General features: G+C 33.9%; 1 protein-coding gene across 1 annotated transcript in view; it reads left to right on the top strand.

The window, feature by feature from the left end:
* LOC106474554 overlaps positions 1-13302 on the top strand; it is a gene marked incomplete at its 3' end in the record, with an annotated part of 17315 nt that extends 4013 nt beyond the window's left edge. Inside the window, exon 3 of the mRNA XM_013935244.2 lies at positions 13120-13302. Coding sequence (XP_013790698.1) covers positions 13120-13302 — 183 coding nt within the window. The remainder of the gene's footprint in view (positions 1-13119) is intronic.
* Positions 13303-16031: the final 2729 nt, after the last annotated feature.

Here is a 16031-nt window from a genome sequence, read left to right as displayed (position 1 = left end):
GATAGGCAAGATGTGAAGAGAAAAAAAAAAGGACATGAGAGAAACATTGCTTTACAAACATTAAGACTTAATAAAAAAATTAGATATTTTGTGTATGAAAGCATTGTAATATTTACTGATAAACTGCCAAATTTCATTAACATTCACTTACTAATTTAAATGTTATAGCATGAAAACTGTAACAAGCACAAAATGTTATGAGGCTGGTCCCAGTGACTGAGCCCGGGTTGAAAGAGTTAAATAAAGTCCAGAGGGTTTAGCTTCTAGTGGGTTCTACACCCATGTCATTGACCTGTTCTGGCATTTCCTGACTGCCTTTTAATCTTTGTCAATGTTTCTATTTTTAACATTTTGGTTCTTTAGACAGATTACACATTAATTACATGTATAACTACTAATATTTTAATTTCCATTTCAGTCTTTTGTAGTTTTATTGACAGCTTCAGAGTTGTTAATTTTATGGTGATATTTATATTGCTTCCTCAGTTTTAGAATACTGGCAATAGAATTGGCATGATGAAGTTGTAAATGTTCTCATATTGATCACCATTTTTGGACAGTGTCACTATCTTGAGAGTTCAACAGTTTCAAAAAAGTTAATTATTTTCCTATTAAACAGCCCTCTGTGGTAAGTCTAAGAGCTTACAATGCTAAAAAATTGGGTTTGATACTGTAGTGGGCAGAGCACAAATCACCCATTGTGTAGCTTTGTGCTTAATAATACACAAACTGTAGAAACGTTTTGGCAGTTTTCTTCTGTTACATTTATATTTTTGACAATTTTTGAACTTGTATTATTTTGTCAATTATAATAGGATAGAAATCAATTAAAGCTTTCTTAAATTCTGTCCAGTCTTCAAAATCTATTTCAAAATAGTTGATTTCTAGCACTCAGCAGGACTGCCTGTAAGTCAGGCAACTGTTGACTCTCTCTGTCTAATTTTCTGAAGCTGATACAAGTAAAGATATGTTTTGTTTTGTTTTTATCAGAAAATGTGAATTCTGACTTAATATAAAATTTTCCACATGACAATAGTGGTAGGATAATTATAGCAATTTGTGTATGTGATGATTCCATATGATGACTTCCTGGTATTTGTACACTGGTTAATGTCATTATTGTATCATTTGTACTGTGTTGGACTTAGACATTGACTTATGACTAAGCCTAGTACCATTTGTGTTAAAGTTTGCAAATGTTCTGTGAGTTTGGTGAAGTTCCTCTCTAAATGAACCACAACAGTTTTCCAGTTATTGCTATAATTCTTTGTGTTTACACAAACACAAATAATGCTTAGAGAGTGAATTGGGTGGATATTACTTGAGTATTCAACTCAACTATCAGTTTCTCTAACCAATGGATTGCCCTTATTTAGGCACCAGTGTAACAAATTTGTTATTTTGCACTAAGAATAATAGAACCATTAATACCAGGATTTTTGGAAAACAGAGCTGGGCAGTTAATGGTATTTGCTAACATATTAATTGTTGGGCTTATTAAATGATTAGTACAACACTCGACAACATAGTATGAATTTTCCCATACAAGAAAAAGAAACTGGTATGTGTCAGCTTTAATTATTTGTGAACATAATATTATTCTACATATTTTCAACTAGTTTTACTTTTTGTAAAGAAATTTCAAACTACTCTTTGTTTCATATGATAGACATACTCTGGAGGTTGCCAATTGCTCATTTTGTGAAAAATATATTGTTGCTTAAAACATTTGGCCAAATGTTTTAAAGAAAATCTGGATATTTCCTACTTGGCAAATTGCTAATATCACTATTTTGTTTGTTTTTAAAATATTGTTACGTCTCCGTTTGTTAATTGATTTTTCCATAACTTTGTTTCGACGAAATTTTAACGACACAAGTCTTTACTTAATAAAACTGGTTTATTCTTTCCGAATATAACTTTACCGATACACTCAACTTCAACAATCGCGCTAAAACAAACGCTATATCAACGAACGTCAATAATACTTCTGACTGCAGATCAATTACACACTGTCTACACACATTACCTTCCCCTCTTTTATATACCCGACTACCCTATATCTAGCAAACACTAGAGCATTCGCCAAAGTACAGGATAGTTCTAGAAAGTAAAGGGCGTGAGAATCACATGATCTCGATGACGCAACAATATTAAGTAATCCCCATTTAATCTTGTGTAAATAAAAGGAATTTATAATTGAATAATGAAAACATGTTTTATTATCACTGACAAAGGTAATAATATTTGTTGTTTAAGACTCATGACGTAGTTAAATTAATATGTAGAATTATATACTGTCTGTACATTGTTGCTTCGGTAAGAGGGCCGAAAGCTCGCAAATAAATGTATTTTAATGTAGAGAAAAGTCCATGCATAATTCTGTAAATAAGGTAATAATGTTGTTATTTAAAACATATTACAATAAACATAATATTGAATAAATTAAGATTTATGAGAATATTTTGCAGTTGCCTACCATATCACTAAACTTAACAAAACTTATCTGATTTGATGACAATTTTATTTCATTTGGGAAACTTAAAAAGTAAAAACCGTTCCTATTTACGAACATTACAACTCTAGAAAATCACAGTTTAGTTATTAAAAACTGTGTAATTTTAAACGAAAAACCAAACATCAAAAAGATACCTTTACTTAGCCTTAAGCAATCACATGACATCCTTACTTCATAATGTATGTATATTTCTGTGAAGGTAAACTACTTGTACCTGAAAGCAACAAAACATTCTTTAAGCATTATACATTTATTGTTGTATTAAACTTGTTATAGTTGTCTTTGTTTTCCATTCAACTCGTATGTAAATTGTATAAGCTTGACATATCTCAAGATATCTGACATTTTCTCATTGAAGAAAACTACTGTAACTTTCAGAGAGAGACGTATTAACACATAAATACTTTCACAATTCACAAAGTATAAAAATACAACTTTTAAATCTGTATATATGTATATATATTTAGTATAATGCAATAGTCTAATTCTTCTCTATCCAATCATATTTAAGCTTTATTTACAGCTATTTTTATTAGTAAATGATCAAAACACTAATGTGGCATCATAACAAGGTGGCACGTAGGGTATGTAGAAAAACTACGATTCACCCCTGAAGAAGAAAGTCTATCTTTTAAAAAGCACTCAGGTTATAGAGTTTTTTTATTCATTTCTAGAAAAACTAAGGGAAATTCTTAAAAATCAAGAAATGGATAATATATTCTAAAGAGGTTCTTTAGTTTTCTTTAGGATTGGCAGAAAACTTAAAAAAACAACTGATATTTTGTTTACATGCAAAACTTTGCAGCTATATAGAAATCAAATTATGAACATTTTTCATTTTTAATTACATTGGATAAATGTTGGAAAATGACAAAATATATTGATTCTAAAATATTTTTGAATTAAATTTGTTGAAATACAGTTAGAATAATATACAAAATTGACTTTTAAATTTGTATTTCAAAAACTTTTAAAATATCAAAAAAATATGAAAGACATTAAATCTTGTCTTCCAACTTCGGGTACAATATTTTAGAATAAAGTTAAAGCTTTATTCCTAAACTGTTATACGTGAAAACTTATCGTAAATGCAAATTAGACAGCAAGTTATGCAACATAGTGTGAAACTGTAATAAGTACATGCATAGTAGTATATGGGATACTAGGTATTTCTACTACAAATTAATTTGCTCATTGTTAAACATTCAGAAGCAATGAAAGTTGTATTCAAGACAGTTCAGTATTACTTTACATGTTCATAAGCACATTTGTGACTATGTCAGAGCCTTAAGTGTTGTACCTATGAACATTTATTCAAATGTTCTGTAACCAACTAAGGGAAAGAACAATAATAACTTCATTTATTAGGCAAATGCTTATTTAACTAAAGTAAAAACCTAGTGTTTTTAGATATTCTTCAAGTAGCCTAAATTTCAAGCCGGATAACATAGAAATTAGAATAATGTCAATTTATTTGTAAAAATAAAACTTTTGAAAGTTATAACTTTGTCTTACAAGTATGGAACCATTAGGGAATGAATGAGAATATAACTAGAAAGTCTGTTCAGGTAATGTAATAACAATAATAATATAATAATAAAGTAACAACAATACTTAACTTCTCCAAGCTAGCTGCAGTAATGTTTCATTTTTATGTTGATGTATGGTATAAGTTACATTTTTAAAAATTAGCTGTATAAAACTGGAACCAAGTTTTCCGTATTTTTGATATGAAAGAAGAGGCTTCCATTATAATATTATAGCATTTTTAATTAATCAATGCCGAGCATGTAGTCCTAAAGTAACCTAAATAAGATAAAGGTTCAAAAAGTAAAAAAATGATGATTAATAGACCAATTAACTGAAAAACATTGTCATCTAATGTTTCTTTTTGATACTGCATGGTTGTATATCTGGCTGTTTGTTTTATTAACTTCTGAAAAAAAAAGTAGGGTGGATGGCAACGTCCAAATTTTCTGAACTCCTCCCTTAGATCAATACCTGCTTATATAACATTAAAGAATACAGTTATACAATTAGAAATGTAACACAGGGTAAAAAAACAGGAAATATACAATTTATAAAAACTTAGTTAGTTAAAAAGTTGGTAGTTTAAAGTTTGTGACAGTAGCAGATAGCCTTTGTCATAAGAAAGATAGGGTGAGCAAGTTTGATGGCAATGGGAATGGAACCTGAGTCCCTCGAATCACAATAAGTTCATGTTGACACAAAGCTTAACAAACTTAAAGTTAAAAAACATACTTGTAATGCTTTAATTTGTCTAGATAATAAGTAACATCCTTTAAAACAAAACAAAAACATATCATATTAGTGAGGCAAGATTTCCCTTTGATTCTATCTATGTTTGTTTTCATTTATATTTCACTGAAAGATTTTGTATAATTTCTCTTCTCAGGCTCTAGGACTTTTCCCACTATGTACCCCAGTAGGACAGCGGTAAGTCTACGGACTTGCAACCTTAAAATTCTGGGTTTGATTCTCCATGGTAAACACAGCAGATAGCCCATTGTGGCTTTGCTATAAACCACACACACACACATTTTCTCAGTACAGAATTAAGACTAACTGGCCTGTCATTATCAGGGTAACTGTTATTACCCCCACCCCTTTCAAAAATACAAGTAATATGAGCAACTGTACAATCTGTGATGTTTTAACTTTCAAACCAAATAACTTATACTACCTGATTCTAAACCTGAGTGAGTTAATTGATTACCTATGAGCAGCAAAGAAATTTATTAGTGTCATGTAAACTAATTGATTAATCAAAACTATGATTAAATTGATTAATTTCACAAAAATAATCAACTAATTGAAATAAGGATTTCTGATTAGTACTGTTTTTGATTGCTATTAGGTTATCATAATTTGGATCACACATTTAAAATAGATGGGAACCAACTCAATAGTATGGCTGAAGAAAAGGATCTTGAGATGCTAATGGATAGTGTATCTACAGGCATACTAATTACAAGTTGACAGGGTGTGGTAACTAGTTAAGCCTCACTTGGAATAACATACACAGTTTTGGTCTCCTTATTTAAGAAAGAATATTGACTTATTGTAAATGGTTCAGTTGAAGGCTACTAGAATGATTTCAGGGATGGAATTGTTATTGTACAGGACAGGTTAACATCTTGTTTCTCTTGAGAAAAGAACTTTACTGAAGTCTGAGATTATCTGGGGATTGTAGAATATAGACTTATGATTGATTATGATATATTCTGAAGATAATAGTACAAAGGGACACAAGTTTAACATTTGGAAAAGACAAGCTTGTTTCTAGTTAAGACAATTTTATTTTTCTAAGAGGGTGATTAGCATAGAGAATGAAATATCTATGTAATTTTTTAATGTTTCTTCCTCTTATCACAGATACACGTACATACGAGTGTCTATTGCTTCTTGTAGGTGTCTCTGTTTTTAAGCTTTCAAACACAAAGGGATATTTCAGTTTTGTGATGTTATGCATTTGTTTCTCTGAAGTTCAAGATTTGCTCTTGTTAATTTTCTTACCATTTACATGTAAATTTAAATACTGAAGTGGATTCATGATATTCTTACTGTTTCTTCTTGTAATTCAGTCACAATTCAGCGTTTGAATGATTTGCTGTTGGTAACTACTTCTCCTATTATCTCATTTGAAAGTTTGTACACTGAACATATTGTAAAGGACCTTTTTTACTCTGAAATTTGTGACTGAAAAAACTCTTTCTACTGTTAACATATTTTATTTGATTCTTTCTTTTAGCTGCATCCAGATATTTTTTTCTGTATGGTATGTATTATCTTATTTTTCTTCAAGTCACCCTATGAAGTTGTTTCAAAAGAAAACAAAAATGAATATAGATGTCAGAATTCAGAAACATTTACTTGCCTCCTTTAACAAGAAAAAGCTATTACCTCATGCCTCATTGTAAGGAAGATTCTTGCACATGCCTTGAGCCTTGAACAAAGTTTCCACCCCCACACATATTAACATGGATTTCATCAGCCTATGATGTAGTCATCATTAGACTATAGCCCTCTATCAGTAGTAGGGTGACACATCTTCAAGGAGTAATAATCCACATATTTCAGTTACTGTTTTAAATATTTGTTACCAGTCATAGCTTTTCTTTCCTTAGGTTTCTTGATTATAAGAAAGATATCAAAATTTTAATCATTTCAGTTAGAACTTTGATTCAAATTATCTTCAGTTTGATTTTTTCATTTAATCAAATCTGTAACTTTTGGACATACTTATCACGTGTTAAGATATGTTTGACCAATACTAGTTCCCACTGTTTTAATCCAGCATAAAATTTTGCTAAGTGTTTTTCATTGCCATCATTTTCCTCTTTTTTACTAACTCTCCCTTCATCTAATTGTCTTCTTCACAGACTTGCCTCCCAGGGACTAAGTGGTAAGTCTGAAGGCTTAGAAAGCCAAAAACTGGGTTCTGATATCTGATAGCCAATTTTGTATCTTTGGGCTTAATAATAAACAAACAAAAAACTTCTTTGCACTCTGTCCTTGCTTCGCCTTCTTTTAGAAGCTTTACATCATGATTCTTTGTTTTACCGGGGAAACTTAAACATACATGTTTTCCACCTTAGTCTTACTTTTCTTTGGCTGTTGTGTCCCAGTTAACTTAATTTTCTTTGTTTCTGGAATGTACTTTATCAGGATGCCTTATTTTTTCACTTTAACAACCCTCTTCACTCAGGGACTTCTGTGTTGCACCCTTATATTCATAGTGAGGTATTTTAGTGGTGTCTCTTATACTTTGTAATCTTTAGCTGATGCAACATCAACAGTCAACTCTTCTCTCAGGTTTTTCATATCATTCTTTACAGCCTCATGGGTTACCCTCTCCTCTAGGCCTGTCCATCTTGGACATTGATGGTATCTTATTTCTGGAGCTGCCTTTAAGCTTCAGTCTGGTGGGAGCTCAGCCTTCCCACTTTGTACATCTGTGACCTTCCTTTGCACAGATGCTTTCTCGGGGGACTTAACTGTTCTTCCACTTTCTACTTCACCTGATTTAAATACTATGGACTAATTCTTTGACTCTTCACTGGGGTTTTACTCCCATCTCTTTGTCATTCCCACAAATATGACAGATTGGTAACCTGAGATAGATCTGTTCCACTTGAACCAATTTTGGTTGTTCCTCAGTTAAAGATGAATGGTTTTCCCACTCTGAAGTGGGTAGTCTCATGGGATTTAGGTGACAAAGCATTCTGTTGCACTACTTAATGGGTGTTTTGCCTCTACTTGTTCCATTCAAAATGGCATTTGCTGTTATAACCTCCCTTCTCCTTCAGGAGTTGGTTTGTTTATGATTTGTCTCTGCAATTCTGTCTTGACCTGCACCCATTATCTCATTCCTCTGGGAGGCTTTTGTGGAATCAGCTTTCTCCTTTACATTTTTGAGACATGGAGCTTCTAAATTCAAAGCTTTTATACCTTGTTATTTTCCTGTGTGAGAAGATTTGATTCTTTTTTTAGGATTCTTTCTTGAATTAGTCATTCCTCTCAAAAGTACCCATATTTGTCAGTATGTGTACTCTGCCTGATCAGTGCTTTACATCCAAAGATCCACTGTTTTCTCTTATGCCTCTCCCTCCTCCTTATCACTTTTTGCTGTTGTAGTGGCTCACTTGATGCTACATGACCCTGGGCATCCCTGTTCTCCCAACTCACCTGGACTTGCATCTGTTTGGAGCCCCTCAATAGCTTAGCAGTATGTATGAGGGCCTGTGCTCAGATATTTGGGTTTCCATATCCATGGTAAACACAGGACAAGTGGTACATTGTGGAAGCTTGCACATGACAACAATCAAATCTACAAACAAAACCTCTCATCTAGTGCTTCTCTGTTCAGATGGGATGCAGTTCTGGTCATCTGCTATATTTCAGGAGTCTGGTCCCAAGAGGAGCACTTTCTCTATCAGTGTCCGAGATATTAGCTGCTCAAAGAGCATGCCATCATATTCTGACTTGTGTCTTGTTTCCTTGTTCTTTTCCTTTCAAACACCTACTCTGTCATTTCTTCCATCCACTGACAGGAGAGTATTCAACCTTGGGACCACTGCTTTCCTTTGTCTAGACTTTTTCTTTTGGTCTAACAACTTACACATTTGGTTGTTGGTGTATCATATTTTAGGTGCTTTGACCCCGATGGTGGATTGGCTATTTTTCTGAGACCAGATCCTTCCCATAGAATGGTCTGTCCTTTCATCTCTGCCTTTCAGACTCACCTAGCACCAAGCTTCTACTCTTTTGATCTCCAGCCCTAAACTTCCCAGCTTTTGCATGGATGCTCTGAGTTTGAATTAGTTCAGTCACTTTTTCTCTGGTTGTTAGTGATATCTTCAGGGCCTTTTTGCTTATGGGAGATGTCACTGAATATTTGTTTGAGATACTTCCCACACTATCATAGGAATAGGTTGATTTTATTCCTGGACTGCTCCTTTCTCTCCAAGGCTTGGACTGCTTGGCAGGTGAATGGGTGTTTTCTTCAATCAAACTCCTTTTGCCTAACTTCTTTAATACTTTCCTCTGGGCATGAGTATGCCCTGACTGAAAAGGATGTTGTCTCCCACAATTGTTGCTCCTCTAGTAAGCCCCCATTACTGGATGCCACACTCTATGGACTTTCCCATTGTTACACCATCTTTGAAGGGAGCTCATCAAAGTTTTCTCATTTGCACTGACCCTTCCACAACATCAGTGTGGGATTCTAGCTACTGTGTGAAGAGAGGTAAATGGAACATTTCAGATGTTAGCATTTTCCTTACCTGCAAATGTATTTGCAATGACTATTTACCTCTCTGCACACCTTCCCAATGCACATTATGCTTGCCTTGTTGAAGAATAAAGTTAATTTTGAGTGCGAGTGTTTATGGGAATCTACTGCACAAAAAAGATGTTTCACCCTCTCATTGGCACAGGGCTATTTCTGCATGATGATTACGTCTTGTACTAATACAGTTCACATCAAAATATGACTTTAGTGGGAGATAGTTGAAGGCTGCATGCATGTGTAAAATCTCAATAGCAAATGTGAGAAATAGCTAGTGTATGCAGAGATGTAAGTATCTACTTGGAAATACATTTCCAACAAGATACCTTACTTCTGCTCACATACATAGCTATTCTTGTTCGGTGTTGCCCTCTATTTGCAAAATTTGTTTTCATGCCACAAACCTCTCATTCCCACATACCCCTTGGTTCACATGGTTTAACTGATTCTTGTTTGCAAATTATCATGTGACAAACCTCCACCAATAGATATGCCACACATGCACGAGACTTGTGACTTCCTCTATGCTATTCTACCTGTCACTTCTTTTTTGGCAATGCTCATGGATGAAAAATTGCTGATAATTTTCAATTCAAGTCCCCCCCCCCCCCAGCTGAAGCCTGAGTAAATGTGCTGAGAGAAAGTACGATCTCCAATGTGGCAACTTGCATTTCAGTATTCCTAAAGTAAATGAAAACCAAACACAACTGTGTTGGTAAAGAAAGAAAAGCAAGGAAAAATGATTACGTCATACGGCTGGGTAGAAAATTAAATAGTATACTATGACTGAATGAGATACAAATAAAAACTAAATAAAGAGACAACTTAAAATAATCGACATAAAAATTCAAAGATAGCATTAAATAAAACATAAAAATACTGAGAGGAAGAAATATCAGATAACAAGGATGGTAGAGTAATATACGAAATCAGGAAGAAGGATAAAGAAGAACATACCTGGAAAATCATGTCCAAAAAAGCCATATTAGGCACAACAGAACACATATTTGGACCTTGGGATGACATGGCAAATTCAGTGCTTCAAATGCTTCGAACAGGTTCGGCTTGTTCAGGAAAAACTTGGGCAGCATCAGCAGAAGAAGGCTGGCTCAAATAATGATCAGTCTCGCCTGTGTTTCCACCATCTCCTGATATAGAAGTTCATGCTGAATGTTTTGTACCACAGTTATATGAGGACTCTGGCATGCCCTTGCCCTCTGCTAGCTTTGATCAGTTTGCTTTAGCCTACCATCAGGCCGATTTTCTGTTCTTTGATTCTCGGCAACTGGAATCCATTTTACTCGTTTGGGGGGCAGACCCTGATTGTCCTGCTCTTTTTACCCAAGCCCAATTTTCTCACCTTCATCTTATCTTTTGTCTATACTACAGCTCTTGTCCACCATACATTTCCTTTCCAAGGCAATCCACAGAGATCCCGAGGGTTTTTTCAGGGGATACATTTGCCCTCATTACATCCTTGTTGGCATGTTTGTTGACTTCAATTCTTTCTTTACACATCTGGTTTCTTTGTTGTTAGGATTCTTTTTTTGGGAGAGATGCAGTTTTGTCTGACGTTTGTTTGCCATCTCCTTATCTTAGGGACTTATTCCTGGCCCCTTTTCTTTATAAGTTAGTGTTTGGAGATCTTCCAGTGACTTTGAAATCCCAAGTGGAATCTGTGAGACAAATTGACTCTTTCCTTTTTAGCTGATCATTTGTCTCCCATGGAGCTTTGACCATCCCCAATTTCTGTTCCCCATCCCTTACATGTTCTATCCACTAGGGGATCTTCTTCTCGTCATCTTATGTGACACCAAGTGTCACACTGCCAACAGCATCAGTGACTACCCTGTTGGTTTCCTTCTAGTAAGGCTCATTTTTCCCAGTTTGTTCTTCTTGGATAAGACTTAAACAGGGATCTATGGGTCCTTCAAGATTTATCTGAAGGACTTGTCATCAACTTCCTCTCCCCTCCTCCATTGTCTCTAATACCCATTTCTTTTCCTTTGCCTCGGGATTCTACCACATGTCAATGTTTGTTTGAGGCAGTACAGGATCTTCTCTCTCAGAATGCCATCAAACCTGCGGTTCACCCTTCTCTGGGGTTTTATTCCAGGCTGTTTGTTGTCCCCAAGAAAACCAGAGATTAGCAGCCTGTGATCGATCTGTCATGCCTTAATTGCTTCTTGGTGCTACCTCATTTTATCATAGAATCATTTCTCACCATCAGGTGGGCTTTTTCTCCAGGCTTATGGATGACCAATGTCTCGATTGCTTATTTCCATATTCCTGTATCTCGACAATTGAGACACTACCTTCGGTTTGTTCATCATGGGGTGGTTTATCATTTTGCACTCTACCTTTTGTCTTGCTACAGCACCGTATGTATTTTATCAGGTGGTCAAGGCTTTTGCTGGACTTATGCATGCTTTAGGGTTTTGCTTCGACCATTAAATGGACGATTGGCTTCTGTTGGCTCATTCCAAACTGGAGTCCACCCGACACTTTCCTCTGCTTCTTTTGTTGCTCTCCTGTTGGTAGAGAGCTGTAGTGTAATGATGATTGCATCATAGGCTGATACAACATTAATACATGTATGGGTGGGAACTTGGTTCAAAGCTTGTGGCATGCTCAAAAGTCTTCTTGGCAGTTACACGAGGTAGTAGCACATTGTTGTGCAGAGATGTGAATATCTATATGAAATACATTTTCAGGTCAAAAGTGTTAACATCACTAATGCAAAAATTGTTTAATTCATCAATAATAATATTTTAATGAGTCAAACTGCAGCTCAAAGTATTTTGGTCTTACGTTAGCTTGCTAAATGGATAATTGGTTTACTAATGCGATTATGTTTTTTTTTTCCTCCCCTGTTTTTAAGGGTAAGTAGTGCTTTTGAGAGACTGAATAGCCTTGTAATATTTTTTTATGTTGTTGTATGCTTTTTTAATCCAGTATTTTTATTCACAACTAAAATCCTTTTTTTTAAAGAAAATAGTGTTATCAACACATTAGATATATCTGATGTGTAAGTTACACATTGTTTTTAAGACCTTTTAGTTTATTGTATCCTATCCTATAGCCCTCCTTTAAACTTCTTCCAGTAAGTCAATATCCGTTTTAGGTAAGGAGATAAAAACTGTAGACAGTATTCAACTTGAGGCATTATTAATGATTCCTATAGAGAAATAATTATGTTTTTTATAAGTACATTATAACATTTAAGCTAAATTATTTAGTAATTAATAAGTACTGACAACCTGTTAGTTTTACATTAACTAATAATATTCCATCCTTTCATAAGAATATTCTGATTAGAATCTTTCAAAAACATAAACTCTCTTATTGCATAACATTTTTCAAGTCAGAATTAATGTTTTGTGCTATAGCTTTTTAGCTTTAACAGTAGTTACCATGTTCTTGTTTAGCTGCTCTTTTGCATTCTCTATCTTATGAGTAAGTTTTGTATCAGAGAGACCACCTGACTTCTAATACATCCTCATTTTCATTCTAAAACAAAATGGCTTGCAGTAAAAACTAGTAAACCATTTTATCAGTATAGGCTTTGTTCTTAATTGTTGCTTGACTATACTGTTCGAGTTTATTGAATCTCTTCAGAGCTTATTACAGGTAAATTTTAGTTGTAATGTAGTTGAGTTACTGATATATTTAAATTATAGTGCTCTTTGGGTTATAAAATTGTGATTTATTAAGGCTTTAAAAGTATGCATAAATTCACAATGTTTGTAGTGTACATATGTTTTAACCTTGTCTAACTTTTGTTTTTCAGTCATCAGCTGCTTTGACTTCAGTTAAAAAGGACATTACAGAGTTCACTGAAACCTTTCAGCAAGATGCAGCAACAGCATTTCAATTCATCAAGAGAGACTTGACAGAATTTTCTGAGACTGTCCAGCATGATACTGCTTCAGCTGTTGCTTCAACAGCCAGTATGCTTCGAGATAAACTTCAGGTATTTTCTTCACTATTTTATCAATGGATTTTTAGGAGACAACATCTTGTAATAATTTTTTTTTTCAATTTGAATTCTTTTTCTTCTCTATGTGACTGAAGCACATGTATTTCCTGTTCTCTCTGTGTGTATGTATGTGTATATATTATGTTGTTGGAGCATTGTTCTCTTGCTGGCAGGTTATTTTAAATTGTCTGGTGAAAATAATTCAACATCAAGCTCACTTAATAGTAATAAATTACTTTATTTCTTCCTTTAACATTTCTACTAACTTGAATGCTTCCGTTGGCCTACATTACAAATGATGTTAACTAATGTAAAATAAATCTACTTGGACAGAGTAACACTGACAGCTAACTTACTGGCTAGTTTACTCTTCATCTTGAAATAAAACTCTACACACTTTACAAGTATCTTGTATTTATAATCTGGCTTTGAATATGCTAGAGTGCTTTACGTTGCATCCGTAGAGTTCACTAGGTGTTCTAAGCCTATCTTATTAAATCTTGTTATCTGATCATTATTAAGACCCATAGCTCCCTCTAGCTAACATTTAAATTATAACATTAAAATGATAACTTAGAACAATATGTGTACAGACAACAAGAAATACATGTACTTCAGGCATTCAAAAATATAAAATTGCTTTTTCCAAACAAAACGTGGTTCATTAAGTACAGTGGATGTTTGTAATGTACTATCATTCGTTAATATGGTGTACCTGAATGCACTCACAAGTTTTGTGACACTAGTAATAGCACTGAGTTTTGAACAGTGCTTTACTAATAATTTTTTATTTAATTTTCCATGCTTGTACTGTACATACAGTAGTACTTTTGACACCAGCTATAGCACTGTGTATGGTTTGGAACAGTTTTTCATTTAACATTTTCTGTTGTTTTTTGTGAGTTTGTATTATGTACACAGAAGTGTACACTGTACATCATGACACACTCTATTTTTGTTGTTAACACATGTGTAGCATAATTTTTTTCAGAAGAAATCAAAGTACCTGCACAGCTGTGCTACTAAAGTTAGGAACAGCACATGTGCATTTCAGATCTTTTTACACTGTTGATAATGCTTATTTGTATTTGTTGCTCAGGTATAAGCTGTTGTTTAAACTCCTTGACTTTACACATAGTTAAAATCATAAATAATAATAATCAACGTTAAACTGGTACACAATTAAAAACGTTTTATTTAGGCCTATCTGTGGCCTTCAAAAAGTTGACGACTCTACATGTTTTGACGCTACAATCCTGAGGATGATGTTGTAATGTCGAAACATGTAGAGTCATCCACTTTTTGAAGGCCATAGATAGGTCATCATAATTTCCTGTAGCTCACCTGAAATTATATTGGAACTACAGTTAAGAAATATATTCATCATAATTTCCTGTAGCTCACCTAAAGTCTTTTTGGAACTATAGTTAAGAAATATATTCATCATAATTTCCTGTAGCTGACCTAAAGTCTTTTTGGAACTACAGTTAAGAAATATATTCATCATAATTTCCTGTAGCTCACCTAAAGTCTTTTTGGAACTGCAGTTAAGAAATATATTCATCATAATTTCATGTAGCTCACCTGAAATTATATTGGAACTACAGTTAAGAAATATATTCATCATAATTTCCTGTAGCTCACCTAAAGTCGTTTTGAACTACAGTTAAGAAATATATTCATCATAATTTGCTGTAGCTCACCTGAAATTATATTGGAACTACAGTTAAGAAATATATTCATCATAATTTCCTGTAGCTCACCTAAAGTCTTTTTGGAACTGCAGTTAAGAAATATATTCATCATAATTTGCTGTAGCTCACCTAAAGTCTTTTTGGAACTACAGTTAAGAAATGTATTCATCATAATTTGCTGTAGCTCACATGAAGTCTTATTGGAACTACAATTAAGAAATACAGCTAACAAAGTCCTTCTAGATATACAAGTTTTCCTTGTGGTACAGTCAGTGGTGTAGCAAGAGGGGGTGATGCAGTTGCCCCTGGGTGCAGGTGTGAAGGGGTGCAAAATTTCCTCTGGACTATAATGCCTATTAATGAATAATAACCCTCCCCTAGGATATAGCACAACTGCCCTACGTTAAGTAAATGTGACACAGTGTTACGTTATTTGTGTGTATTATGCTTGCAGTTTTAATTTCTAAAAGCCGCCCATTGAATTAGTGAGACCGAATTGATCTATAGAAGTAAATTACACTATTCCATCATTCATCTGTAGATCAAATACAAGTCCTAGAGTACAACATACAAGTAAGTGTATGTTCAACAAAAAAGAAAATACGAAATTGATGTAACATATTAACTGGTGTGCAAGATTGGCAATATATAAAACAGGCAAGATCTAGATCTAGTAAACATTATAGGCCTAATGTAGTGGTTTGTAATTGTATTAGCTGATTGTAAATAATGTCTTACACCAACTAATGTATTAGACATTAGGTCTAATTGCAGTTATAACTCTATTTCTAGACCATAGGTCCATCATCATACAAATTGTAGCCTATATTATAGGTATGCTTAGACCTATACTAAATATCAAACTAGGCATTGCACTGGGACAGATCTATTGACTAAGTTAATAGATCTAGATGTAAAATTTGTTCTAAAAGTTAGGCCTAATAAATCTAAATCCAGAATTGATGAGGCAGGGTTATATCTAGATCTGGGTAGATTCAATACAAGGTGCTATGCACCCAAATCTAAAGT

The sequence above is a fragment of the Limulus polyphemus genome, unplaced genomic scaffold, assembly GCF_000517525.1.
Source record: "Limulus polyphemus unplaced genomic scaffold, Limulus_polyphemus-2.1.2 Scaffold7351, whole genome shotgun sequence".
NCBI lineage: Eukaryota > Metazoa > Arthropoda > Merostomata > Xiphosura > Limulidae > Limulus > Limulus polyphemus.
This window is presented reverse-complemented; position numbering and strand designations above follow the sequence as displayed.